The 26,336-nt window shown below is 47.5% G+C and overlaps 1 protein-coding gene across 5 annotated transcripts in view; it reads right to left on the bottom strand.

Annotated features, from left to right (window-relative positions):
• LOC144479164 (uncharacterized) overlaps positions 1-20,292 on the bottom strand; it is a 96,030-nt gene extending 75,738 nt beyond the window's left edge. For 3 of the 5 annotated variants that reach the window (XM_078197753.1, XM_078197754.1, XM_078197756.1), the window contains exons 1-4: positions 20,056-20,220; positions 18,564-18,712; positions 15,150-15,202; positions 11,052-11,124 (exon numbers count right to left, since the gene is read on the bottom strand). In XM_078197753.1, the coding sequence (XP_078053879.1) occupies positions 11,052-11,124; positions 15,150-15,202; positions 18,564-18,698 (261 nt within the window). In that variant the 5' untranslated portion in view covers positions 18,699-18,712; positions 20,056-20,220. Of the gene's footprint in view, positions 1-11,051; positions 11,125-15,149; positions 15,203-18,563; positions 18,713-20,055 lie in introns of all 5 variants that reach the window. The other 2 variants (XM_078197752.1, XM_078197755.1) reach the window with 2 other exon arrangements.
• Between the last annotated feature and the right edge of the window lie 6,044 nt (positions 20,293-26,336).

Here is a 26,336-nt window from a genome sequence, read left to right as displayed (position 1 = left end):
ACCAGTAGATCCCTGGGGATCAGGTCAGGGAGGAGTCCATATTTGACCTCTGGCTGGCCCCAGGACTGAGGAGGGAGACTCAGGAAGAAGTTTTGGTTTTGAGCTCCTGGATAAGAAGAGCAGGAAGCATTAGGAACCTCGATTTCAGGAGAGGAACTGTGTGTCAGGTTTAGCTCTTAGGAGTAACAAAGGACTATAAAAGATTGAGCCAAGAAGATTAAGAGTGAGAGTTTCAAGGCTTGAGCTGAGAGGATTGGCAATCAGACAACATATTTCCCAACTTGTATGTTGCTGAACATTTACAACCACAATAATTTTTGTGGTTGTATAAGTTTAGTAGCAATGATTGATAATGGTGCCCTCACAGTGTAAAGCTCTCCGATGTCAGAGGATTGTTTAAAATGGAAAATGTTTTGTTTGGATGCTGAGCCCATCGATCAAAGACTCAGTAAGCTCCAGCTATCTACTGCTGTGTCATTCCAACTCCGGTCAGCACAGCAGACTGTTTACAATAGTCAAAGACACAGCCCTTATTCGTACAGCCCAGCCTGTATTCTGCAGATGAAGAAAATGCGCTCAATGAAAAGTTTGTTGAAAACAAAAAGCGAGCAAGTTTATGACCATTGAAAAGCCTCATGCTGCACAAAACATCTTGAAGCACCACTCACGTGTGTTTGCCTCCAAAGAAGGATGACATTGGTCTTCTCCTAGCAGGATCAATAACAATCGCTTGCATGCGTAAAGCACCTGCAATGTACTGGAATTTCCCAGGCACTTCACTAGAGTGTTATCAAATAAAATTCGACAACTAATTCACATAAAGAGCTATTAGGTCAGATGACCAAAGATTTGGTCTAGGGGTAGGTTTTACAGAGTGCCTTAAAGGGGAAGGAGAGATCAAGGCCGGATTCTCCCATCCCGCCCGCCACTGGAATTTTAACGGGCGGGTTGTGGAGAATGTGAAACCCCATTGATGGTTGGACGGGAATTTTTAGACCAGCGTGGCTGGAGAATTCTACCCCAAGAGGCAGAAAGTTTCAGGAAGGATATTCTGGAGCGTATGGCCTTGTCAGCTAAAGGCCCAGCCAACACTGCTGGTGCCATTACATGATGTGGAGATGCTGGCGTTGGACTGGGGTGAACACAGTAAAAAGTCTCACAACACCAGGTTAATGTCCAACAGGTTTATTTGGTAGCAAATACCATAAGCTTTTGGAGCGCTGCTCCTTCGTCAGATGGAGTGGAAATCTGCTCTCAAACAGTGCACAGAGACACAAAATCAAGTTACAGAATACTGATTAGAATGCGAATCCCTACAGCCAGCCAGGTCTTAAAGGTACAGACAATGTGAGTGGAGAGAGCATTAAGACAGGTTAAAGAGGTCTGTATTGTCCCCAGACAGAACAGCTAGTGAGATTCTGCAAGTCCAGGAGGCAAGCTGTGGGGGTTACTGATAATGTGACATAAATCCAAAATCCCGGTTTAGGCCGTCCTCATGTGTGTGGAACTTGACTATCAGTTTCTGCTCAGTGACTCTGCGCTGTCGTGTGTCGTGAAGGCCGCCTTGGAGAACGCTTACCTGAAGATCCAAGGCTGAATGCCCGTGACTGCTGAAGTGCTCCCCCACAGGAAGAGAACAGTCTTGCCTGGTGATTGTTGAGCGGTGTTCATTCAACCGTTGTTGTAGCGTCTGCATGGTTTTCCCAATGTACCATGCCTCGGGACATCCTTTCCTGCAGCGTATCAGGTAGACAATGTTGGCCGAGTTGCAAGAGTAGGTACCGTGTACCTGATAGATGGTGTTCTCACGTGAGATGATGGCATCCATGTCGATGATCCGGCACGTCTTGCAGAGGTTGTTGTGGCAGGGTTGTGTGGTGTCGTGGTCACTGTTCTCCTGAAGGCTGGGTAGTTTGCTGCGGACAATGGTCTGTTTGAGGTTGCGTGGTTGTTTGAAGGCAAGAAGTGGGGGTGTGGGGATGGCCTTGGCGAGATGTTCATCTTCATCAATGACATGCTGAAGGCTCCGGAGGAGATGCCGTAGCTTCTCTGCTCCGGGGAAGTACTGGACGACGAAGGGTACTCTGTCCACTGTGTCCCGTGTTTGTCTTCTGAGGAGGTCGGTGCGGTTTTTCGCTGTGGCGCGTCGGAACTGTTGATCAATGAGTCGAGCGCAATATCCTGTTCTTATGAGGGCATCTTTCAGCGTCTGGAGGTGTCTGTTGCGATCCTCCTCATCCGAGCAGATCCTGTGTATTCAGAGGGCTTGTCCGTAGGGGATGGCTTCTTTAATGTGTTTAGGGTGGAAGCTGGAGAAGTGGAGCATCTTGAGGTTATCTGTGGGCTTGCGGTACAGTGAGGTGCTGAGGTGACCGTCCTTAATGGAGATGCGTGTGTCCAAGAATGCAGCCGATTCCGGAGAATAGTCCATGGTGAGTCTGATGGTGGGATGGAACTTGTTGATGTCATCATACAGTTGTTTCAGTGATTGCTCACCATGACTCCAAAGGAAGAAAATATCATCGATGTATCTAGTGTATAGCATCGGTTGAAGGTCCTGTGCGGTGAAGAAGTCTTGTTCGAACCTGTGCATGAAGATGCTGGCATATTGAGGTGCGAATTTGGTCCCCATGGCTGTTCCGTGTGTCTGGATGAAGAACTGGTTGTTGAAGGTGAAGACATTGTGGTCCAGGATGAAGCGGATGAGTTGTAAAATTGCATCTGGAAACTGGCAGTTGACGGCATTGAGTACTGAAGCCGTTGCAGCAATGCCATCATCGTGGGGGATGCTGGTGTAGAGTGCCGAGACATCCATTGTGACGAGGAGTGCTCCTGGTTCAACTGCTCCATGTGCGCTGAGTTTCTGTAGGAAGTCCGTAGTGTCGCGACAAAAGCTGGGTGTTCTTTGTACAATGGGTTTCAAGATGCCCTCGACATAGCCGGAGAGGCTCTCGCACAGGGTTCCATTGCCTGAAACGATGGGACGGCCAGGTGTGTTTGCCTTGTGTATCTTTGGGAGGCAGTAGAGATCTCCAACGCGTGGAGTACGTGGGATGAGAGCACAGAGGGTGTTTTGAAGGTCCGGATCAAAGGTTTTGATCAGAGTGTTGAGTTGACGGGTGTGTTCTTTGGTCGGATCTGCAGATAACTGTCTGTAGTGTTCCTCGTTGTTCAGTTGTCGGTACACTTCTTTGCAGTAATCCGTTCTGTTCAGTATGACAATGGCCCCTCCTTTGTCTGCTGGTTTGATGACAATGTTGCGGTTGGTTTTGAGTGCGCGGATGGCGTTGCGTTGTGCTTGAGTGATGTTCGGTGCTGTCTTGTGAGTGCGGCTGATGAATTTGGTGTTGACGCACCTCCTGATGGCTTGGGCATACATGTCAAGTCGAGGGCAGCGGCCTTCCGGAGGAGCCCAACAGGATCTGCTCGGATGAGGAGGATCGCAACAGACACCTCCAGACGCTGAAAGATGCCCTCATAAGAACAGGATATGGCGCTCGACTCATCGATCAACATTTCCGACGCGCCACAGCGAAAAACCGCACCGACCTCCTCAGAAGACAAACACGGGACACGGTGGACAGAGTACCCTTCATCGTCCAGTACTTCCCTGGAGCGGAGAAGCTACGGCATCTCCTCCGGAGCCTTCAGCATGTCATTGATGAAGACGAACATCTCGCCAAGGCCATCCCCACATCCCCACTTCTTGCCTTCAAACAACCATGCAACCTCAAACAGACCATTGTCCACAGCAAACTACCCAGCCTTCAGGAGAACAGTGACCAAGACACCACACAACCCTGCCACAGCAACCTCTGCAAGACGTGCCGGATCATCGACACGGATGCCATCATCTCACGTGAGAACACCATCTACCAGGTACACGGTACCTACTCTTGCAACTCGGCCAACGTTGTCTACCTGATACGCTGCAGGGAAGGATGTCCCGAGGCATGGTACATTGGGGAAACCATGCAGACGCTACGACAACGGATGAATGAACACCGCTCAACAATCACTAGGCAAGACTGTTCTCTTCCTGTGGGGGAGCACTTCAGCAGTCACGGGCATTCAGCCTTGGATCTTCAGGTAAGCGTTCTCCAAGGCGGCCCTCATGACACACGACAGCGCAGAGCGCTGAGCAGAAACTGATAGCCAAGTTCCGCACACATGAGGACGGCCTAAACCGGGATGTTGGATTTATGTCACATTATCAGTAACCCCCACAGCTTGCCTCCTGGACTTGCAGAATCTCACTAGCTGTTCTGTCTGGAGACAATACACATCTCTTTAACCTGTGTTTAATGCTCCCTCCACCCACATTGTCTGTACCTTTAAGACCTGGCTGGCTGTAGGGATTCACATTCTAATCAGTATTCTGTAACTTGATTTTGTGTCTCTGTGCACTGTTTGAGAGCAGATTTCCACTCCATCTGACGAAGGAGCAGAGCTCCGAAAGCTAATGGCATTTGCTACCAAATAAACCTGTTGGACTTTAACCTGGTGTTGTGAGACTTCTTACGGTGCCATTACAATCAGGGATGTCCAGAGTAGAATCAGAGGAACACAGGGTATCTCCAAGGGGCCTGAGGCTGGAGGAGGTTATAGTTATAGAGAGAGAAAGATTATGGTGGAATTTGAAAGTAAAGACAATTTCCAACAGAAAGAGAATCTAACCATCTCCCCCTTGCAATTCAATGGCATTATCCTTACTGAATCGCCTACTATCAACATCCTGGGAATTCTATTGAGCAGAAAGTTATCCGGACCACCCATATAAATACTGTGGCTATAAGAGAAGATCAGAGTCTGGGAATTCTCAACACCAGATTTCCCGAACACTGCTCACAACCTACAGGGTACATGTTAGGAGTGTAATGGACTTATCACCCCTTGCCTGCTTAAGTGAAGCTCCAACAACACTCAAAGAACTTGACACATCCAGGACAATGCCCACTTGATCCACCACCTTAAACATTTGCTCCCTCTACCTCTGAGACAGGGTGGGAGCAATGTGTACCATCTACAAGATACACTGTCCCAACTCATCAAGGCTCCTTCGACAGCACCTTCCAAAGCTGTGACCTTTACCACCTAGTAGAGTAAGGGCAGCAGGCACACGGCAACACTGCAGCTTGCAAATTCCCCTCCAAGTCACACATCAGCCTAACTTGGAAATATATCGCCATTCCTTCACTGTCACTGGATCCAAATCCTGGAACTCCCTGACAGAGCTGTGGGTGTACCTGCACCGCATGAACTGCAGCAGCTCACCACCACCTTCTCAAGGGCAATTAGGGATGGGCAATAAACGCTGGCCACGCCAGTGAGGCCAATATCCAATAAATGAATAAAACAATGATGGTCATTTTAAAATGTACCAGGAGCCATTGTAAATCAGTCAGAACAGGGGTGATGACTGAACAGGACTTGGTGTGAGTTGGTGCATGGGCAAGAGAGTTTTAGATGTGTGGGATAAGAGGCCAGCCGGGGATGCATTGGAATGATCAAGTCTAGCGGTAACAAAGGCATAGAGGAGGGTTTCAGCAGCAGATGAGCTGAGGTGTGGTGGAGTTGGGTAATGTTATGAAGGAGCAAATAGGCAGATGATGCTGAGATGCAGTCAGAAACTCTTCCCGGGTTCAAATACGGCACCAAAGTTGTGAAGAATCTGAATCAAGCTCAGATAGTTGCAGGGGAGAGGGATGGAGTAGGCAGGCAGGGTGCGGAGTTTGTGGCAGGAACTGAAGATAATGGCTTTGGGTTACCTCACATTTATTGGGGCAAATTTCTGCTCATCCATTACTGATTGGTGGATGGGACATCCGACAATTTAGGGACAGTGAGAACTCAAGTGAGGTGAAGCTGAGTTGGAGCTGAAGCTGTCGGTGTCAGGAACCGGATAGAAACATTGAAAATAGGGGCAGGAGGAGGCCATTCAGCCTTTCGAGCCTGGTCTGCCATTCATTATGATCATGGCTGGTCACCCAGCTCAGTGACCTGTTCCTGCCTTCCCCCCATATCTTTTGATCCCTTTAGCTCCAAGTGCTAATAATAATCTGGGATTATCAGGACCTGGGGAGTTATTGGGCTTCAATCCCATCAATTTCCCCAGCACCATTTGTCTACTGATACTGATCTCCTTCAGTTCCTCCCTCTCACTAAACCCTGTGTTCTCCAACATTTCTGCTGTATAATTTGCGTCGTTCTTTGTGAAGACAGAACCAAAGGGTGTATTTAGTTGGTCAGCCATTTCTTTATTCTCCATTATAAATTCCCCTGTTTCCAAATGTAAGCGACCAACATTTAACATCACCAATCTTTTTCTCTTCACATACACCCGCGATCAAGGTGTAGGGTCAAGAATAGAATCCGTTGCTCGCCAATGACTAGAATTGAAAATAGTGAGGAGATGGGTGACTGAAGGATGTTGGTGTAGCCAAATGATTTAAAGGTTGTAGACGGGTACAAAATGAAGGATGGTTTTCCAGCCAAATAGAATGTCATTTATGTTGACAGGATCCATTTAGGGTCTTTGGTGAAACAGAAACTTGATTGGAGGGATTTAAACATGAAGCTCTGGAAAACAGGCTGTTCATTTACATTGACATAAACCAGACTGGACGAAAGGGCAGCTTTCCATCCATGCACTGGTGGACCTTTTTACAACAATCCAGTCGCTCCACCATCATCATTCCTGATATCAATTTTTAAATTACAAATTAATTTTATTAACTTAATTTAAATTCCCCAACTGTTATGGTGGGATTTGAACTCACGTCTTTGAGATGTTAGTTTATATTTCTAGATTCCGAGTCCCACAAGACATCTACTATGCCACCGTATCTAGGATTCAGGCTGCAAAGTGACAACAAATCCGTTTAGGATATATCCATGTCCCAACCTTTGCCAGTGTACCAAGACCCCCACAAGTCTAGCATGTTGGCCAATGCATTGTTACAGCAAGATCAGCAAAAACTCATGGAGTGTTCCCTGACCAGCAAGGTTCCTCGGTTTCATTCTGCCCCCTGCAGGACAAATAGGAGACAGGAGTATCCTCTCCAGTAATAGGTGCTCATGGACCTCCTGTCAGTAATAAAGGCTTGCATTTATATAGCGCCTTTCATGACCTCAGAACAACCCAAAATGCCTCAGAGTCAATGAATGTTTCTGGAATGAATTTACTGTTGCAATGTAACTGGAAACCAGTTTGTGCACATCAAGAATCCCACAAACAGCAATCAGAGAAGCGACTTGTCTATGTGCTCCACTAATCCACACAATTCTACCCCACGATCTATTTCCATCTGTTATGAAGAATAAAATACTGGCCTGCTGATGGAGAGTTCCTGTTCTACAAGTAGTAAAAATTTGGTACAAATGGTTCATTCAACCATTTCAGAGAATAGTGGGGGTGAGGGGGGTTGGGGGTGGGGGTGGGGGAGTGGGGTGGGGTGGGAGTAGGGGTGGGGTTGGGGGTTTGGGGGGGGTGGGGTGGGGTTGGAGGAGTGGGGTGGGGGTGGGGGTGGGGGGGAGCCCGGGGGTGGAGGGGAGCCTGGGGGTAGGGAGAGGGAGCCTGGGGGTAGAGGGGGCAGAGAGCCTGGGGGTAGAGGGGGAAGAGCCTGGGGTAGACGAGGGGGGGAGCCTGGGGGTAGAGGAGGGGGAGAGACTGGAGTAGAGGAGGGGGGAGACTGGGTTAGAGGAGGGGGGGGAGACTGGGATAGAGGATGGGGGGGGACTGGGATAGAGGAGGGGGGAGCCTGGGATAGAAGAGGGGGGAGGCTGGGATAGAGATGGGGGGAGATTGGGGTAAAGAAGGGGGGGACCGGGATAGAGGAGGGGGAGAGACTGGGGTAGAGGAGGGGATGGCAGTGGAGCAGTTGGGTCTCTCGGGCAGAGGAGGGAGATGGACATAGAGGAAGAGGTTAAAGATTTGGACAACGGAGGGGGCGAGTCACTGGGGTAGTGGAGCAGGCAGTGGATATCTAGAATAGAGATTGGGTTTTATATCTATTGTAAAGGACGGAGGGTATGTCTGGGGTAATGGAGGGACGGTATGTCTGGGGTAATGGACAGAGGGTATGTCTGGGGTAATGGAGGGAGGGTATGTCTGGGGTAATGGAGGGAGGGTATGTCTGGGGTAATGGAGGGACGGTATGTCTGGGGTAATGGACAGAGGGTATGTCTGGGGTAATGGAGGGAGGGAATGTCTGGGGTAATGGAGGGACGGTATGTCTGGGGTAATGGACAGAGGGTATGTCTGGGGTAATGGAGGGAGGGTATGTCTGGGGTAATGGAGGGAGGGTATGTCTGGGGTAATGGAGGGAGGGTATGTCTGGGGTAATGGAGGGAGGGTATGTCTGTGGTAATGGAGGGAAGGTATGTCTGGGAGTTGGAGGGAGGGTATGTCTGGGGTAATGGAGGGAGGGTATGTCTGGGGTAATGGAGGGAGGTTATGTCTGGGGTGTTCGAGGGAGGATATGTCTGTGGTAATGGAGGGAAGGTATGTCTGGGGTAGTGGAGGGAGGGTATGTCTGGGGTAATGGAGGGAAGGTATGTCTGGGGTAATGGAGGGACGGTATGTCTGGGGTAATGGACAGAGGGTATGTCTGGGGTAATGGAGGGAGTGTATGTCTGGGGTAATGGAGGGAGGGTATGTCTGGGGTAATGGAGGGAGGGTATGTCTGGGTAATGGAGGGAGGGTATGTCTGGGGTAATGGAGAGAGGGTATGTCTGGGGTAATGGAGAGAGGGTATGTCTGGGGTGTTCGAGGGAGGGTATGTCTGGCTGTTGGAGGGTGGGTATGTTTGGGGTAATGGTGGGAAGGTATGTCTGGGAGTTGGAGGGAGGGTATGTCTGGGGTAATGGAGGGAAGGTATGTCTGGGAGTTGGAGGGAGGGTATGTCTGGGGTAATGGAGGGAGGGTATGTCTGGGGTAATGGAGAGAGGGTATGTCTGTGGTAATGGAGGGAAGGTATGTCTGGGAGTTGGAGGGAGGGTATGTCTGGGGTAATGGAGGGAGGGTATGTCTGGGGTAATGGAGGGAGGTTATGTCTGGGGTGTTCGAGGGAGGATATGTCTGTGGTAATGGAGGGAAGGTATGTCTGGGGTAGTGGAGGGAGGGTATGTCTGGGGTAATGGAGGGAAGGTATGTCTGGGGTAATGGAGGGACGGTATGTCTGGGAGTTGGAGGGAGGGTATGTCTGGGGTAATGGAGGGAGGGTATGTCTGGGGTAATGGAGGGAGGGTATGTCTGGGGTAATGGAGGGACGGTATGTCTGGGAGTTGGAGGGAGGGTATGTCTGGGGTAATGGAGGGAGGATATGTCTGGGGTAATGGAGGGAGGGTATGTCTGGGGTAATGGAGGGACGGTATGTCTGGGAGTTGGAGGGAGGGTATGTCTGGGGTAATAGAGAGAGGATATGTCTGGGGTAATGGAGGGAGGGTATGTCTGGGGTAATGGAGGGAGGGTATGTCTGGGGTAATGGACAGAGGGTATGTCTGGGGTAATGGAGGGAGGGTATATCTGGGGTAATGGAGGGAGGGTATGTCTGGGGTAATGGACAGAGGGTATGTCTGGGGTAATGGACAGAGGGTATGTCTGGGGTAATGGAGGGAGGGAATGTCTGGGGTAATGGAGGGAGGGAATGTCTGGGGTAATGGAGGGAGGGAATGTCTGGGGTAATGGAGGGAGGGAATGTCTGGGGTAATGGAGGGAGGGAATGTCTGGGGTAATGGAGGGAGGGAATGTCTGGGGTAATGGACAGAGGGTATGTCTGGGGTAATGGACGGAGGGTATGTCTGGGGTAGTGGAGGGAGGTATGTCTGGGGTAATGGAGGGAGGGAATGTCTGGGATAATGGAGGGGGTGGATCTCTGAGGTAAAAGTAATTTTTTTCCTGTGTTCCAGAAATGATTCTTCACACCAGGACTGAATTTGCCTTGAATTAACCCTTCAGCTTCTGGCCATGATTGCAGCTTACAACACCAGGTTAAAGTCCACATCATGATTACAGCTGCCAGGGAACCTGCCCCACTTGGGCCCAGAGTTAGTATTAAAACTGATCCTCAATCACATCATCAAATTCTAATTGGTGCATGGCCCCATGACCTTCCACAGAGGAAACAGAGTCTCTGTTTCATACTTCCTGCTTATCAACACCATTCCAATGTGATCAGAGACTGGAGATCCAGGAAAAAGTCCAAAGACAAACTCGGGTTTATAATTGTTAGGCTTGTTACTTTGAACATTCTGTTGAGATCAATATTGTAGTACTAAAGGTGTGGCAGACAGTTAAGCAAATATTGTAGTATACTCTTACTGTTTGCAGTATGTGGGTTGTAACAAACTGAGTGGGTCAGTTGAGGGACACAGGAGTCTCCTGGGCTAGGAAGCAGTTTCAGAGTATGGTTACACTTAAGAGTATGGAGCAGTCTACTTACCAAAGATCTTGATCATGGAGTTCTGGCTCTGGCTCATGGGTGGCACAGTGGTTAGCACTGCTGCCTCACAGTGCCAGGGACCTAGGTTCAATTCCAGTCTCAGGTCACTGTGTGGAGTTTGCATGTTCTCCCTGTGTCTCCGGTTACCTCCCACAGTCTGAAAGACGTGCTGGTTTGGTGCATTGGCCATGCTAAATTCTCCCTCAGTGTACCAGAACAAGTGCCAGAGTGTGGGGACTAGGGGATTTTCCACAGTAACTTCATTGCAGTGTTAACGTGAGCCTACTTGTGACACTGGTAAATATACTTTAGAAACTTTTCCCCACCTCATGTCTGGTCTGTTAGAGACTAATTGATAGCAATTGATTACCATAGTTAGTCAACAACTGCTATTATTGCTACCATGTAACTACTCGGATGGTAGACGATGAATTAGGTGCAACTCTAGTTCTCTTTACCCGAAAACTCCTACCTTGTTGGCCCACAACAAACATGGAATTACAATTCTCTGTAATTCCAAGATTAATTTTGAACAAAGGGCACATCAATGTCAATCCCACCACCAAACATTTGCTTCTTGTCCATAGCCAGAGGGTGGAAATGTCTTACCAGTGAGGAGGCTGGAGGTCGTGCAGGGGTTAGACTTTCCTGCTCTGACTGCTGCTGTTTCAGCTCTTCCTTGCTGCAAAAGAAAAAAGCCACTCGATTCACCTGGAGTTATAGCATGTGTCAAATCTGCTTGAAATGTACTCCAATCGCAGGAATGTCTGGTTAACTACTGATGTACTTCTGACAGGTCCACTATAAGCGCTCAGAATTTACTTAGTCCATTTGTTTAGATGAATAATGTCTTCAGATTTCACCCTATTTGGGGTTTATATCAAATTGAGGAAGAATAATGGGCATAAGACAATTTCTGACTTCACAATGCACATAGGTTGGGAAGAGGAATGAATAGCTTTGATTTGCTTTATTATTATCACATGTATTAGTATACAGTAAAAAGTATTGTTTCTTGTGCACTATACGAAAGAGTTCAGAATCTTTAATACCGTTCATAATGAAGCTATGTTACAGTCGTAGCTAGGGTGTAGAGAAAGAACAACTTAATGCGAGGATGTTCCATTCAAAAGTCTGATGGCAGCAGGGAAGAAGCTGTTCTTAAGTCAGTTGGTACGTGACCTCAGACTTTTGTATCTTTTCCCCAACGGCAGAAGGTGGAAGAGAAAATGTCCGGGGTGCGTGGGGTCCTTAATTATGCTGGCTGCTTTCCCGAGGCAGAGGGAAGTGTAGACAGAGTCAATGGATGGGAGCCTGTTTTGAGTAATGGACTGGGCTTCGTTCATAGATTAGCATTCTGACCTTTCAACTCCAGAACTGCAGTCCTGGCCCAGCTTAGACTGATAGGATGAACCAGTGATTCACTGTTGGTGCAATACCATTGACTATTAAAACAAGAGTGGGTAACTGTTGGTGACACTCCACAGTGCAAAACCTCATCCATCATTTCCTGGCAGGAGTGAAGACCCATTATTCTACCAGCTCTCCAACCTCCCACCAGAGCTATCTCTTCCTTTTGTGTCCCATTGCCCTGGAGGCCAGAGTCAGAATTCAGATGTGAAAATCTGAGGACTATGCGGTTACCTCGCTCCCAGGACATGAACTGTGCCAATCACAGTGAGAAAATGTCTACCTCTACCAGCTGTCCTGGTGAGGAGAGTTGGATTCTTGTCGTTAAGGGCAAACAGCAAAGCTGCCCAATTCTCCGGACATGGTCAAAAATAAATCATTCCAAGGCAGGTTATCTCCCTCAAGCGGTTTTGTAGAATCACAGAATTGTTGTTGCACAGAAGGTGTCCATGTGGCCCAACGAGTCTGCACCAACTCTCCAAATGAGCAACTTACATAGTTCCATTCTCTCCATAACCCTGCACATTCTTCTATTTTAGATAAGGACAATTCCCTTGGGAATGCCTCAGCTGACGCTGCCTCCAGTGCGCTCTCATTCAGAGCATTCCAGACCCAAGCACTTACTCGCTGCATGGAAAAGCTTTTCCTCATAACTCGACAGCTTCTTTTAATAATTACTTTAAACCCGAGCATTCACACCCTCAATCCTTTCATGAGTGGGAATTAAAGATTCTGGACTCTTTCGTACAATCAACCTAACCCACACATTTTTGGACTGTGGGAGGAAATCGGAGCACCCGGAGGAAACCCACGCAGACACAGAGAATGTGCAAACTCCACACAGACAGTGACCCGAGGCTGGAATCGAACCCGGGTCTCTGGTGCTGTGAGGCAGCAGTGCTAACCACTGTGCCACCGTGCTGCCTGAGCCTAAAGTATCTCAGTTGAGTTAATTAGTTCATTATGAAGTACCTTTTCTTTAGTTTGGTATATTAGTTTTGTATTAAGTAATGTTTGATTGATGTTGATTTTAGTTTGCATGTTACAGCAAAAGTCTTAAAACTTGAAATCTTGTGCAATTTGTCCATTGGTTGCTGGGAAATTCATATCTTTTTGTAAAGTTATCGGTCTCCCCAGGGATCGGAAGAACATATTCACCAAATCAAAATTGCTCAGAAAATATCTCATCAGCACGGGAAGCAGTTTAAAAAGTGAACAGACATTGGCAAACCCAAGGAAAAGTGGCAAAAGGCTAGGATTAGAACAAAGGACAAAGAAAAGTACAGCACAGGAACAAGCCCTTCGGCCCTCCAAGCCTGTGCCGATCATGATGTCCTAACTAAAGTAAAATGTGAAACCTTCTGTCCTTACTCAAACTGTATCCCTCGATTCCCTCCCTATTCATGCATCCATCCAGATGCCTCTTACACGTGCTGATGTGCCTGCTTCCACCACCTCCTCTGGCAGCGCGTTCCAGGCACCCGCCACTCTGCGTGAAAAACTTTCCTCAGACATCTCCCTTAAACTTTCCCCCTCTCACCTTGAACCTGTGTCCCCTTGTAATTAACACTTCCACTTTTGGAAAAAGCCTCTGACTATCCACCCAGTCTGTGCCTCTCATAATTTTGTAGACCTCTATCAGGTCTCCCCTCAGCCTCCGTCTTTCCAGTGAAAACAATCCAAGTCTATTCAACCTCTCCTCATAGTCAACACCCTCGACATCAGGCAACATCCTGGTGAACCTTCTTTGCACTCTCTCCAAAGCTTCCACATCCTTCCAGTAAGGTGGTGACCAGAACCGCACATAATACTCCAAATACGGCCTCACCAAGGTTTTATATAGCTGCAACATGATTTCCCAATTTTTGTATTCGATGTCCCAGCTGATGAAGGCAAACATGCTATATGCCTTCTTAATTCCTCCCTCTGCAACTGGATCCTGAACTTCTTAACCCACAGAGTACAATCAGTAAGGTTAGGCAACAACGCCTCCTCCAAGATCATCCTCAACATCAGTGCCCCACAAGGCTGTGTTCTCAGCCCCTCACTATGCTCCTTAAACACCTATGACTGTGTGGTCAAATTCCCTTCCAACTCGATTTTCAAGTTTGCTGACGACACCACTGTAGTGGGTCAGATCTCAAACAATGACGTGACAGAGTACAGGAAAGAGATTGAGAATCTGGTGAACTGGTGCGGCAACAATAATCTCTCCCTCAATGTCATCAAAATGAAGGAGATAGTCATTGACTTTAGGAAGCATAGTGGAGGATATGCCCCTGTCCATATCAATGGGGATGAAGTAGAACTGGTTGAGAGCTTCAAGGTTCAGATTACTAACAACCTGCCCTGGTCCCCCCATGCTGACACTAGTTAAGAAAGCTCACCAACGTCTCTACTTTCTCAGAAGACTAAGGAAATTTGGCATGTCAGCTATGACTCTCACCAACTTTTACAGATGCACCATAGAAAGCATTCTTTCTGGGTGTATCACAGCTTGGTATGGCTCCTGCTCTGCCCAAACCCGCAAGAAACTACAAAGGGTCATGAATGAAGAAGTACTCAAACCAGCCTCCCACCCATTGACTCTGTCTACACTTCCTGCTGCCTCGGGAAAAGCAGTCAGCATAATTAAGGACCCCATGCACCACGGACATTCTCTCTTCCACCTTCTTCCGTCGGGTAAAAGATACAAAAGTCTGAGGACACGTACCAACCGACTCAAGAACAGCTTCTTCCCTGCTGCCATCAGACATTTGAATGGACCTACCTCACATTAAGCTGATCTTTCTCTACACCCTAGCTATGACTGGAACACGACATTCTGCACTCCTTTCCTTCTCTATGAACGGTATGTTTTGTCTGTATAGTGCACAAGAAACAAATCTTTTCACTGTATACTCATACATGTGACAATAATAAATCAAATCAAATCAATTAATCACCTTGGTTACCTGTACTGCAACTTTTAGGGAAGTGGGAATGTTTTCCCCTCTCTTGAGGACTTGACTTAGGCTCAGCCAGGGAGGGTGAGATTCCACAAATCAAGGAGAAAGAGAGTCCTTTGCTTCTTTCAGTTTCCACCCAATGCTCCAGTGTTGATCTAATCCTCTTGCACTGTTAAGGTCCTACCTGTTTGAATTTAGTGGGACTCAATTCTTTCGGTAGATTCAATCACTCCACCTCCTCACCTATCCCTCTGATACTTGTTCCTGTGGGTCTCACTTCCTGCTGGTGTTAAACAACTACCTTAGATATAAAGATAGCACTGAAGACAGAACAGAAATTACAACTCACCTGAGTAAAATAAAGCCTTCCCTCAGTCTGGACTGCTGCTCAACGAGTACGACCTACAAAACAAAAGGGAAGGTGACTGTGGCTGATGGACGTCATGAACTGGGCAGGGATAACATTGGCTGTGCCTCAGTGGCATCACTTTGTGCCGCAGAGTCCGAAGATCGTGGGTTCAAATCCCACTCCGGAACCTTGGGCCTCGGAATCTAGGCTGGCACTCCAGTGCAGTACTGAGAACTGTCGAAGGTGTCAATCTTTTGGATGAGGCATTAAACTGAGACCCAGTCCGCCTTCTCAGCTGAATGTTAAAATATCCCACAGCACCCTTCAAAGAAGGACATGTTGAGTGAGGGGGAAAGGTGTGTTTCTCCCCGCCATCCTGGTCAATATTTATCCCTCAACCAACATTACTGAAACGGATTATTTGATAATTGTCAGATTAAAGTTTAAAGTTTATTTATTAGTGTCATATCTAGGCTTACATTAACACCGCAATGAAGTTACTGTGAAAATCCCCGAGTCGCCACACTCTGGCGCTTGCTCGGGTACACTGAGGGAGAATTTAGTGTGGCCAATGCACCCAACCAGCAGTCTTTTGGACTGTGGGAGGAAACTGGAGCACCCGGAGGAAACCCACACAGACACGGGGAGAATGTGCAGGCTCCGCACAGACACTGACCCAAGGCCGGAATCGAACCCGGGACCCTGGCGCTGTGCCTCGTCGGTTTATACACAAATTGATTGCCTCATTCCCTGAATTACAACAGTGACCACACTTCAAAAGTTCTCCATTGGCTATCCAGTGCCTTCTGGTGACCTGAGCTCAAAAAAAGTGCAATATAAATGCAACTTCTTCCTTTCAGCTTCTGAAACTATAAACCTGTAAAGGGATGAGGAAGTGTGAAGGAGCATTGGGGCAGCAGCCTGCAGAACTGAGCATGAAGATTGATTCCATTCTCCCAGGCTCCCAGCGGGAAGCCCTGCTGAACAAGAGTATGGCTTGGAGAATTGGCACCATGGTACAGTCGCCTTGCCTCCCGGCAAGGCTTCCCACTGGGAGTGTAGGACACATGGAGCAACTGTCCCAAACCTGAGATTCTCCCACAGCCACCCTTCCAACCTTTGACCAAAGGGCTTCCTTTGCAAATCAGTTGTGTGGAAGTTTCTACGCTGTAAATTGGGCACTGAAGCTTGGATTTCAGCTGGAGGCAGTTTGACTGTTGGAGGTGGGATCCAATGGAATGCCCCCTGCTGCTGTGATCCTCAACCCATTCCTCTTTATTACCGTGTATCCACTTCTCTCACTCACTGCTCATTTCTGCTTCCCTATGGTTACACTGCTTCTATCACTGGAACTTCAAACTTCAGAGGGTGAGGTGGGGAGGGCAGGAGGGTCATCGCTATTGGTGGGTGAACTCTCCATTTAAGCCCTGCTATACAGAGTGATCCTTTAGGCCAAGAATAGAGAGCGAATGAAACTGGATGACATGATTAGACACTGGAATTTCACCTCTGGGGTTCAGGCCTGAATCTGATCCATTCTGATGGCAGTAGTACACAGCAAACAATTACTTTTAGAAGGCAGAATCGAATGCTTAATGCTAAAGTGTAAACAGATATGATATACCTAAAAGACTGATTTTTCCACTGCATTGTCCCAGGCGAAGCCTGTAATCATAGAATCCCTACAGTGCAGAAGGAGGCCATTCGGCCCATTGAGTCTGCACTGACCACAATCCCACCCAGGCCCTACCCCCACATATTTACCCGCTAATCCCTCTAACCTACACATGTCAGGGGCAATTTTAACCTGGCCAATCAACCTAACCCGCACATCTTTGGACTGTGGGAGGAAACCGGAGCACCCAGAGGAAACCCACGCAGACACGAGGAGAATGTGCAAACTCCACCCGAGCCGGGAATCGAACCCGGGACCCTGGAGCTGTGAAGCAGCAGTGCTAACCACTGTGCTACCGTGCCGCATAATATAGTATGTTAGGAGATGTGGGTTTTAAACAAAAGGAAAAGGACAATGATTGCACACACCCATTCAAACTAACAGCTTGTTAAGAGCTTGTGTCTATACAGAGTAGAAAATGAAACAGCAGCCTGTGAAACAGCCCAATGACAGCACCATCAAATCATGTGACTGGCTCTGAAAGCAATCATGCAACTACTTAACTATATAACAAAGCCAGAGGTTATATTAACTTGACCCACATCAAGAATATTATGCTTTACTTCAAAAAACCCTGCCAGTTTAAAGTTAAGAGCAGTCTTAAGGAACTAGAAACTAACCATGTTGAGCAGTACAAATACAATAATAAGCCTGGAAGCCTGCTTTAGGAACCCTCCTCAATAACGCAGTGACCCTGCCCCTCATGTCTCCTATCTCCTGCATTCCTACACTTTCTCACTCTGTGCTGCCATGTCTGTAACACGCAATGCCATTCTTTGATATGCGCATGTCATTCCACTGACCACCACAACCTGCAACATGTAGGACCAAATTGTGGTCACTTTATTCTTGGCTAAACTGAGTGATCACATGTTAGATTTTAATAACTTTTAAGCAAGGCACCAAATCCATAGATCATAAAAACATACCAGGATGCTACCGGGACTTGATGGATTGAATTATAAGGAAAGGCTGGATAGACTGGGACTTTTTCCCTGGAGCCTAGGAGGCTTCGGGGTGATCTTATAGAGGTCTGTAAAATAATGAGGGGCAAAGACAAGGTAAATAGTCAATAGCTTTTCCCAAAGGTAGAGGAGTCTAAAACTAGAGGGCATAGGTTTAAGGTGAGAGGGGAGAGATACAAAAGGATTCAGAGAGGCAATTTTTCACACAGAGGGTGGTGAGTGTCTGGGACAAGCTGCCAGAGGTAGTAATAGAGGCGGGTACAATTTTATCTTTTAAAAAGCATTTAGACAGTTACATGAGTAAGATATTTAGGGATATGGGCCAAACACAGACAATTGGGACTAGCTTAGTTGTTAAAAAAAAGGCAGCATGGGCAAGTTGGGCCAAAGGGCCTGTTTCCTCTATGACTCTGTATGAAATGGGCAGGAAGGAAAAGGCCAGCTGGACTGCCCCACACTCAGGATGACCACAGTATCAGGACCAGATATTGTCCAATGCCATTTACCTCATTCCCCCAACCACCCAACCCCACATCCCACTCCCACAGCCACGCCATCTCCTGGCAGAGGCAAAAAATACAGAGTCAGAACAAAGCAACAATGGGAAAATATTCTGGGCAACTGCTCTCTGACACTCTTGAAACCAGTTCAGGAGATGACATGGACCATTATCTGTCAAACCACTTGGCCCCTATACCCTTCAACCAAACACAAATTATATGTTGAGTGGCAGAAAGGGTAAATGGCTGAACTGAGCTGGATTCTGGAACTTACCTCTGAGGACGGAGCAGTGGTCTTCTGTCCCCACAAATGCAGAGTGTTGTCCCTGAGTGCCCTGGGTCGTGGAAGAAGGGAAGAGGAGGACTGGGAGCGTTGGAGAGTGAACGAAAGCTTTTGTGGAGAGTTCATCTTCCTTCACAACCCTGTCAGCAAAAGACAACACTTTTTACATCAAGAAACAGAAATTAAGACAGTTTTTTGAGGAAAGATGCTGAGTAGATCTTGAAAGCTTTTATTTTTGAGTTGTTTTCCATTTAATTTGTTAGAGAGTCGGATTAGTCAGTGTCAATGATGGGTGCTCTTGGGTCCAGCCCATTTATATGAGTTGAACAAAATAATGGATCCAAAATTGAACCATGGGGAAATACCACTACAACCCTCCCAATCTGAAAATATCCATCCACCGCCACTCTGCTTCCTGAACTGAGCCAATTCCACAGCCATGTTGACAGTTTCCTCTTAATTCCAAGGCTTCCGTCTTCTTAACAAGCTTCCTGTGTGACATTGCATCTAATACTTACCAAAGGTCCACATATACAATATACTCTAGACTCATCTCTTCTTTGAAGATAGCCCACTGTTCAACTACCATTTATCTTGCCAATCTCTGACTCCAATCTATTCAGCCTAGATCTGTATTTAACCCATTGAAGTTAGCTTTCCCTCAATTAATTATTTTTCCTTTCCCATAGTCAGCCTAAAACATATGACATAATAGTCACTTCCCCCTAAATGTTCCCCTATTGACACTTTATATACTTGTCCCACATCATCCCAGGTCAGGTAGTGCCTCCTTCCTCTTTGGACTGTTAACATATTAATGAGGAAACTTTTCCAGACACACTTGAGGAACACTTGCCCTTCTCTGCCTTTTACACTGTCACTATCCCAGTCTATATTTGGACAATCAAATGTCCCCATTATAGATGCTCTACAATTTTTACACTTTTCTGTAATTTCTTTGCAAACTTGTTCCTCTACATCTTTCCCGCTAATTGGTGGCCTATAGTCCACACTTAGCCATGTAATTACACCTTTTTGCCCCTAAGTTCTAACTAAATAGATTTTGTCTTTGATCCTTCTTTCTCCAGCACTGCAATGCCCACCTTTATCAATACCGCCACTCCTCCCCCTTTACTTCCTTTTCTACCTTTCTTGCACACCTTGTATCCAGGTTATTGTGATCCTATCTGGTGTTAATACTGGACAAGTCAGATCCCAGAATGAAAACCGGACCTGGTAGATCCTAATTTTGTTTGCCTTAAGAAACCTTGGAGGTCAGTTACTGAACACATTCACAAGAGTTTGCCAGAACATTGTGAACACAAAGAATAAAGCATTTATTAAGCAAGAAAAAATGAACTATATTGGATGAGACAAAAAGTTTGGAACCATTTAAATACAGATACCAGAAAGTTATCTAAACTCACACTATTCCTTTTATCCAAGCAGCCCTTACAGACACAAAACTCCAGTGAAGACTTACCACTGTCTCAACATCAAGGTTTCTTGCTTAGGGTGGCTCAATTTCAGATTTCTTCCAGTGGACTTTTGAGCATTCACAAGATGCTTTTCTTCAGCTGGTATCTCTCCCATGACATCCCAAAACTGCAAGCTAAACTCACTATTACTTTAATTTCAGAGCAAAAACATGAGTTCCCTAAATTCAGTTCCCAGCAGATTAACAGGATTTCTTATCATAAAGATTAGACCTTCCGCCTGCACCATCTGGTCGGCACACACTACTGATAGCACGGCTGTGTTCCCCTATCTTTCTGTGTCTCTCTGGACTGCTGTCACTGGGCAACAACACAGTTTTTTTTCTCCTTCTTTAACTTCACTAAGCTACTAAACTCTTGGTAACCCATCTCTTCACTTCAAGGGTTATAAAACCTCAACAAAAATACATGTATACAACAGGGCCCCAGACTTCATGGCATCTGGCTCACAAAAACCTCTAAATGAAACTAAAATCAGGTTTCACCTTTATAAACATTCAAGTACGAAATATAAATTAAACCTAAAGCTATACATTGTTCCTAACAAGGTATATTTAACACCCAGTCCTGTCCTTCTTTGAGCCAGGTCTCTGTTATAGCCACATTATATTTCTACATGGCAATCTGTGTCTGTAATTCACCAATCTTATTTACCACACTCTGTGCACCCCATTTAAACTCTGTTGCTGTTTCCTTCATTCTGACCCCACCACTTAACATATTCACTACTCTAGTGCTATCTATTTCTCCAAGTATTCTGTGTCCCTTGGTCATTCACCCAACTATCATCTCTTGGTTCTCACACATCTGCTGAGTTATTTTGTCCCTGCTAATTCTAGTGTTGTACTGTCTAGCATGTAATTTCCCAATTTATCCCTCTCCCCTTTCTTAAACAGTAGCATAACATTTTCGACAATCCAATCCTACACCACCACTCTATAACCAGCGAGGATTGAAATATTGTGACCAATGCCTCTGTTATTTCGACCTTAGCTTTTCTCGGCAACCTAGACACATTCCATCTGGACCAGGTGACTGAACAACTTTCGGTAAAGCTAATCTTTATTGTACATTTTCTCTATCACTATCCAGTCCATAACTTCCCTCACCATTTTTAGCGTCGCCTTCACATAGAAACATAGAAAAACTACAGCACAAAACAGGTCCTTTGGCCCCACAAGTTGTGCCGAACATACCCCTACCTTCTAGGCCTCCATCCTATTAAGTCCCATGTGCTCATCCAGGAGTCTCTTAAAAGACCCTATTGAGTTTGCCTCCACCACCACTGACGGCAGCCGATTCCACTCGCCCACCACCCTCTGTGTGAAAAACTTCCCCCTAACGTTTCCCCTGTACCTACCCCACAGCACCTTAAACCTGTGTCCTCTCGTAGCAGCCATTTCCACCCTGGGAAAAAGCCTCTGAGAGTCCACCCGATCTATGCCTCTCAACATCTTATATAGCTCTATTAGGTCTCCTCTCATTCTACGTCTCTCCAAGGAGAAAAGACTGAGCTCCCTCAGCCTATCCTCATTAGCCATGCCACTCAATCCAGGCAACATCCTTGTAAATTTCCTCTGCACCCTTTCAATCTTTTCCACATCCTTCCTGTAATGAGGCGACCAGAACATCATCCACTTCTTTTCTGAAGACAGATACAAAGTATACATTTAATACTGTGCCCTCTGCCTCTACCTGAAGATTTCCTTTCGGGTCGATAATATTTTGTCCCTAATTAACTTTTCACACTTAACAACTTGATAACTTTTATATATTTTAATCTTTTCTCAAAATGTCTCTGCCTCCCATGTTACCATTTTTAATTCCCTCCTGTACGTTTCATAATCTTCTTGGAAATTAACTGAATCTTGCATTTGTCATAAGCCTCCTTTCTCAGTTTCATTTGAACTTTTATTTCCTTTGACTACTGGGGCACATTAGCTTTGAATGTTCTACCTTCCCCCTTTAAAGGAACATACCTAGCTTGTGACTCAACTACCTCTTCCCTGAATGCCCTCCATTGTTCGTTGCAAGAGGATTTGAGTACAGGAATAAAGATATCTTGCTCCAATTGCATAGAACCTTGGTTAGACCACACCGGGAGTATTGGTCCCTTTATCTAAGGAAAGTTATACTTGCTATAGAGGGAGTGCTACAGATGTTCATTCGGCTAATTTCTGGGATGGTGGGACTGCCCTATGAGGAGAGATTGAGGAGACTGGGTCTGTAACCTCTAGAGTTTAGAACGATGAAAGGTGACCACATCAACTTAAATTCTTAAGGGGTTAGATGGGGTAGATGCAGAAAAGATGTTTCCTCTGACTCTGGGGTTTGGAACTAGGGGGCATAATCTCAGACCTCCATTTAGGACTGGACTGAGGAGGAATTTCTTCACTCTGTGAATCTTTGGAGTTATCTCCCAGAGGGTTGTGGAAACTCAGTCATTGAGTATATTTAAGACAGAAGTCAATAGATTTTGAAGATATTAATGACATCAAAGGATATGGGGACAGTGAAGGAAAGTGGAGCTGAGATAGACAATCAGCCAGTTGAATGGAGGAGCAGGTTCGAGGGGCTGAGTGGCCCACTCCTGTTCCTATCTTCCTATATTCTCATGTTCCACCTTTGCTTGGCCCCTTCCTAAGTCACTGAAATTAGCTATTCCTCAGTTGAGAATGGTTACCTTTAAGGTAACAATTTTTCAGATCTTTTCAGGTCTTTTTCCATAATAACTCTTTACTAATCTATGGTGTTGTCATTGTTAGCGAGATAGTCTCCTGCTGTAACACTTGCCCTAATTCTTTTCCCAGAATCAGATCCAACATTGATTTCTTCTTTCCTTTTTGGGCTGGAGATATTAAGAAAATTCTCCTGTGTCGATATCAGAAATTTCTCTCCTTCCCTACCTTTAGCACAATGTTTTATTTTCCAGTCTATATTAGGGTCATTAAAGTTTCCTAATATTACTACTATATTTTTGGTATACGCCTTTGAAATTTACCAGTCTATTTTCTCATCTATCTTCCTCACGTCGTTTTGAGCTGTATGAGATAAACTCCCAGCAATGTAACAGCTCCCCTTATATTTTTCAACTTGGGTCAAATAGATTCAGTCCTTATAAATTGGAGCTATAAAGTCATCCTTAATTAATATTGCCATACATTGCCCTCTCTGCTATGTCCATCTCTATCATTCCTGAATACTTGGGGTAACCAGGGACTACTCCCGGCCCTCTTTGAGTCATGTTTCAGCCAATGTAACTATGTTGTCCATGCAGCTCCCCATCAACTTTAATAGTTACAATACGGACATTGACTTTTAGTTGAATATTTCCTTCATCACTTTTGTTATTTTTCTCAATCGACTCTCTCCCACAGTCCAAAGATGTGCAGGTTAGGTTGATTGGCCATGCTAAATTGACCATTAGTATCAGGAGGATTAGCAGGGTAAATATGTGGGGTTAAGGGGATTAGGCCTGGGTGGGATTGTGATCGGTGCAGGCTTGATGGGACAAATGGCCTCCTCCGGCACTCTAGGGATTCTATGATTTTATGACTCCCTGCAGTTTTAGGGATATTTCTAATTTTACAGCTGTGTATTCCTCAGTGCTCTGATTTCATTGCTTCTACTTTCTGTTATTTTCTGGTAATCCTCCTTCTGCCAAACGAGTTTAAACTCTCCCCAACTGCACTAGTCAACTCCCGAGGGGGGGGGGGGGGGGGGGAGGAGAGAGGGGGGGAGGGGGGGAAGGGGGAGGGGGGAGGAGGGGGGGATAGGGGGAGAGGGGGGGGAAGGGGGGAGGGGAGGGGGGAGGGGGGAGGGGGGAGGAGGGGGGATAGGGGGGAGAGGGGGGGAAGGGGGGAGGGGGGGAGGAGGGGGGATAGGGGGGAGAGGGGGGAAGGGGGGAGGGGGGAGGGGGGAGGAGGGGGGGATAGGGGGGAGAGGGGGGGAAGGGGGGAGGGGGGAGGGAGGGAGGGAGGGAGGGAGTGAGGGGGGAGGGGGAGGGAGGGGGAGGGAGGGGGGAGGGAGGGGGGAGGGGGGAGGAGGGGGGGATAGGGGGGAGAGGGGGGGAAGGGGGGAGGGGGGGAGGAGGGGGGATAGGGGGAGAGGGGGGGAAGGGGGGAGAGGGGGGGAAGGGGGGAGGGGGAGGAGGGGGGATAGGGGGGAGAGGGGGGGAAGGGGGGAGAGGGGGGGGAAGGGGGGAGGGGGAGGGAGGGAGGGAGGGGGGAGGGGGGAGGGGGGAGGGAGGGGGGGAGGGAGGGGGGAGGGGGGGGAGGGGGGAGGGGGAGGGGGAGGGGGGAGGGGGGGGGAGGGTGGGGGGAGGGGGAGGGAGGGGGAGGGGGAGGGGGGAGGGGGGAGGGGTGAAGGGGGGAGGGTGGGGGAGGGGGAGAGGGGGGAGGGGGGGAGGGGGCGGGGGGAGGGGGCGGGGGGGATGTGGGGGGGGTCGGGGGGGGGGAGGGGGGAGGGGGAGGGGGGAGGGGGAGGGGGGAGGGGGAGGGGGGAAGGGGGAGGGGGGAGGGGAGGGGGAGAGGGGGAGGGGAGAGGGGGGAGGGGGCGGGGGGAGGGGGCGGGGGGGAGGGGGGAGGGGAGGGGGGGAGGGGGAAGGGGGGAGGGGGAGGGGGGGGAGGGGAAGGGGGGAGGGGGGCGAGGGGAAGGGGGGAGGGAGGAAGGGGGGAGGGGGAGGGGGAGGGGGAGGGGGGAGGGGGAGGGGGGAGAAGGGGGAGGGGGAGGTGGAGGGGGAGGGGGAGGCAAATCTCTTGTGTGTTGTAAGGATGTTTGGTGTTTCAGTGAGTGGTCTGGAGGCTTGTGTGGTTAAACATTAAGAGTTTATTGGTAACCAATAACTAAATATGTATCTAAGGTACTGCTGTACATGAGTGCTGTCACCAGGCTGGCTCCTTCCAGACTCTTCAAGCCTCGGTCTACCATCATGTGACTCTTTACATCATTCTGTGGGAGTACTGTTTCCCCAGTCCCTCATTAACCCTTGCCTTGCTCAACACTAGGGCATTTTCACAGTAACTTCATTGCAGTGTTAATGTAAGCCTACTTGTGACAATAATAATAAAATAAACTTTAAACCCTTATACTACACCGTGGTGCTCAGAGTTTAATTCCTCCTGTATTCCTGACAGGGTGGCACACAGTGGTTAGCATTGCTGCCTCACAGCACAAGGGACCCGGGTTCAATTCTGGCCTTGGGTCACTGTCTGTGTGGAGTTTGCACATTCTCCCCACATCTGCATGGGTTTCCTCCGGGTGCTCTGGTTTCCTCCCGCAGTCCACAGATGTGCAGGTTAAGTGGATTGGCCATGCTAAATGTGCAGAGTTACGGGGATAAGGCAGAGGGGAAGGCCTGATTGGGATCCTCCTTTGGAGAGTCAGTGCAGACTCAGTGGGCTGAATGGCCTCCTTCTGCACTGCAGAGATTCTATGATTCCTCTGAGCTACCATCACCCTTCCCGGTATCAAAAGAGACAGCTGGTTAATGAGAACCACTGAATTGGAAAACTCCTACTCTATCCATGCCTCCCTCACACCCTAGCTGTGCGTCACCCTCTCCTGCACCTTCTGTGACAATGGTGTGACCATTTTTGGAATGCAAGATCCAGGAAATTCTCCAACTCCCGGGTGCACTGCAGTAACTCCCAGTGTCCCTCAAACTCCAAAACCTAGGCTTCAGCACGAGCAACTGGCAACTTGTCCTCCACACGGGGGTATCCGCACAGTATTGCTCTATCTTCTTTCTGATTCCTGCAGTGTTTCTCCTCAAGTTTAATCTCTGCTCTCACACTTTCCTTATCTCTTTCTCTCTCACCTTTTTCTTGCGCTCTCCCCAAATTGTTGCTCACCCTTTTATGTCCTTTTTTCATGCTCTCTTTACCAGTTTTTTTCCTTGTTTTCCCCTTCTCTTCTCCTTTCTTATTTTCTCACTGTATATTTCTCTCCCTCGTTCAATTTCTGTCTCTTTCTCTCACACTCTCAAATTTTATTTTATTCTGTCCCTTATTTTTTCTTTCTCTCTCTGTCTTTGTCTTTCTCTCTATCTCTTGTTATTTTTCACTCCCACTCTCTCCTTTATCTCCTTAACTCCTCACATCGGATTTGACTCCAAGTGTTTGAATACCAGAGTGTTAGATTGATAGATATCATCGACAATGTAATATCAATTCTCACAAACCCCAACTCAAAAGTCCCAATGACCGTGACAACTCTTCAGTAAGAGATAATACAGGAAACTTAACAATAAGCACGTTATCTTACCCAG

The sequence above is a fragment of the Mustelus asterias genome, chromosome 25 (assembly GCF_964213995.1).
Source record: "Mustelus asterias chromosome 25, sMusAst1.hap1.1, whole genome shotgun sequence".
Lineage (NCBI taxonomy): Eukaryota > Metazoa > Chordata > Chondrichthyes > Carcharhiniformes > Triakidae > Mustelus > Mustelus asterias.
Note: the sequence above shows the minus strand (reverse complement) of the source record. Positions and strands in the feature narration are given on the sequence as shown.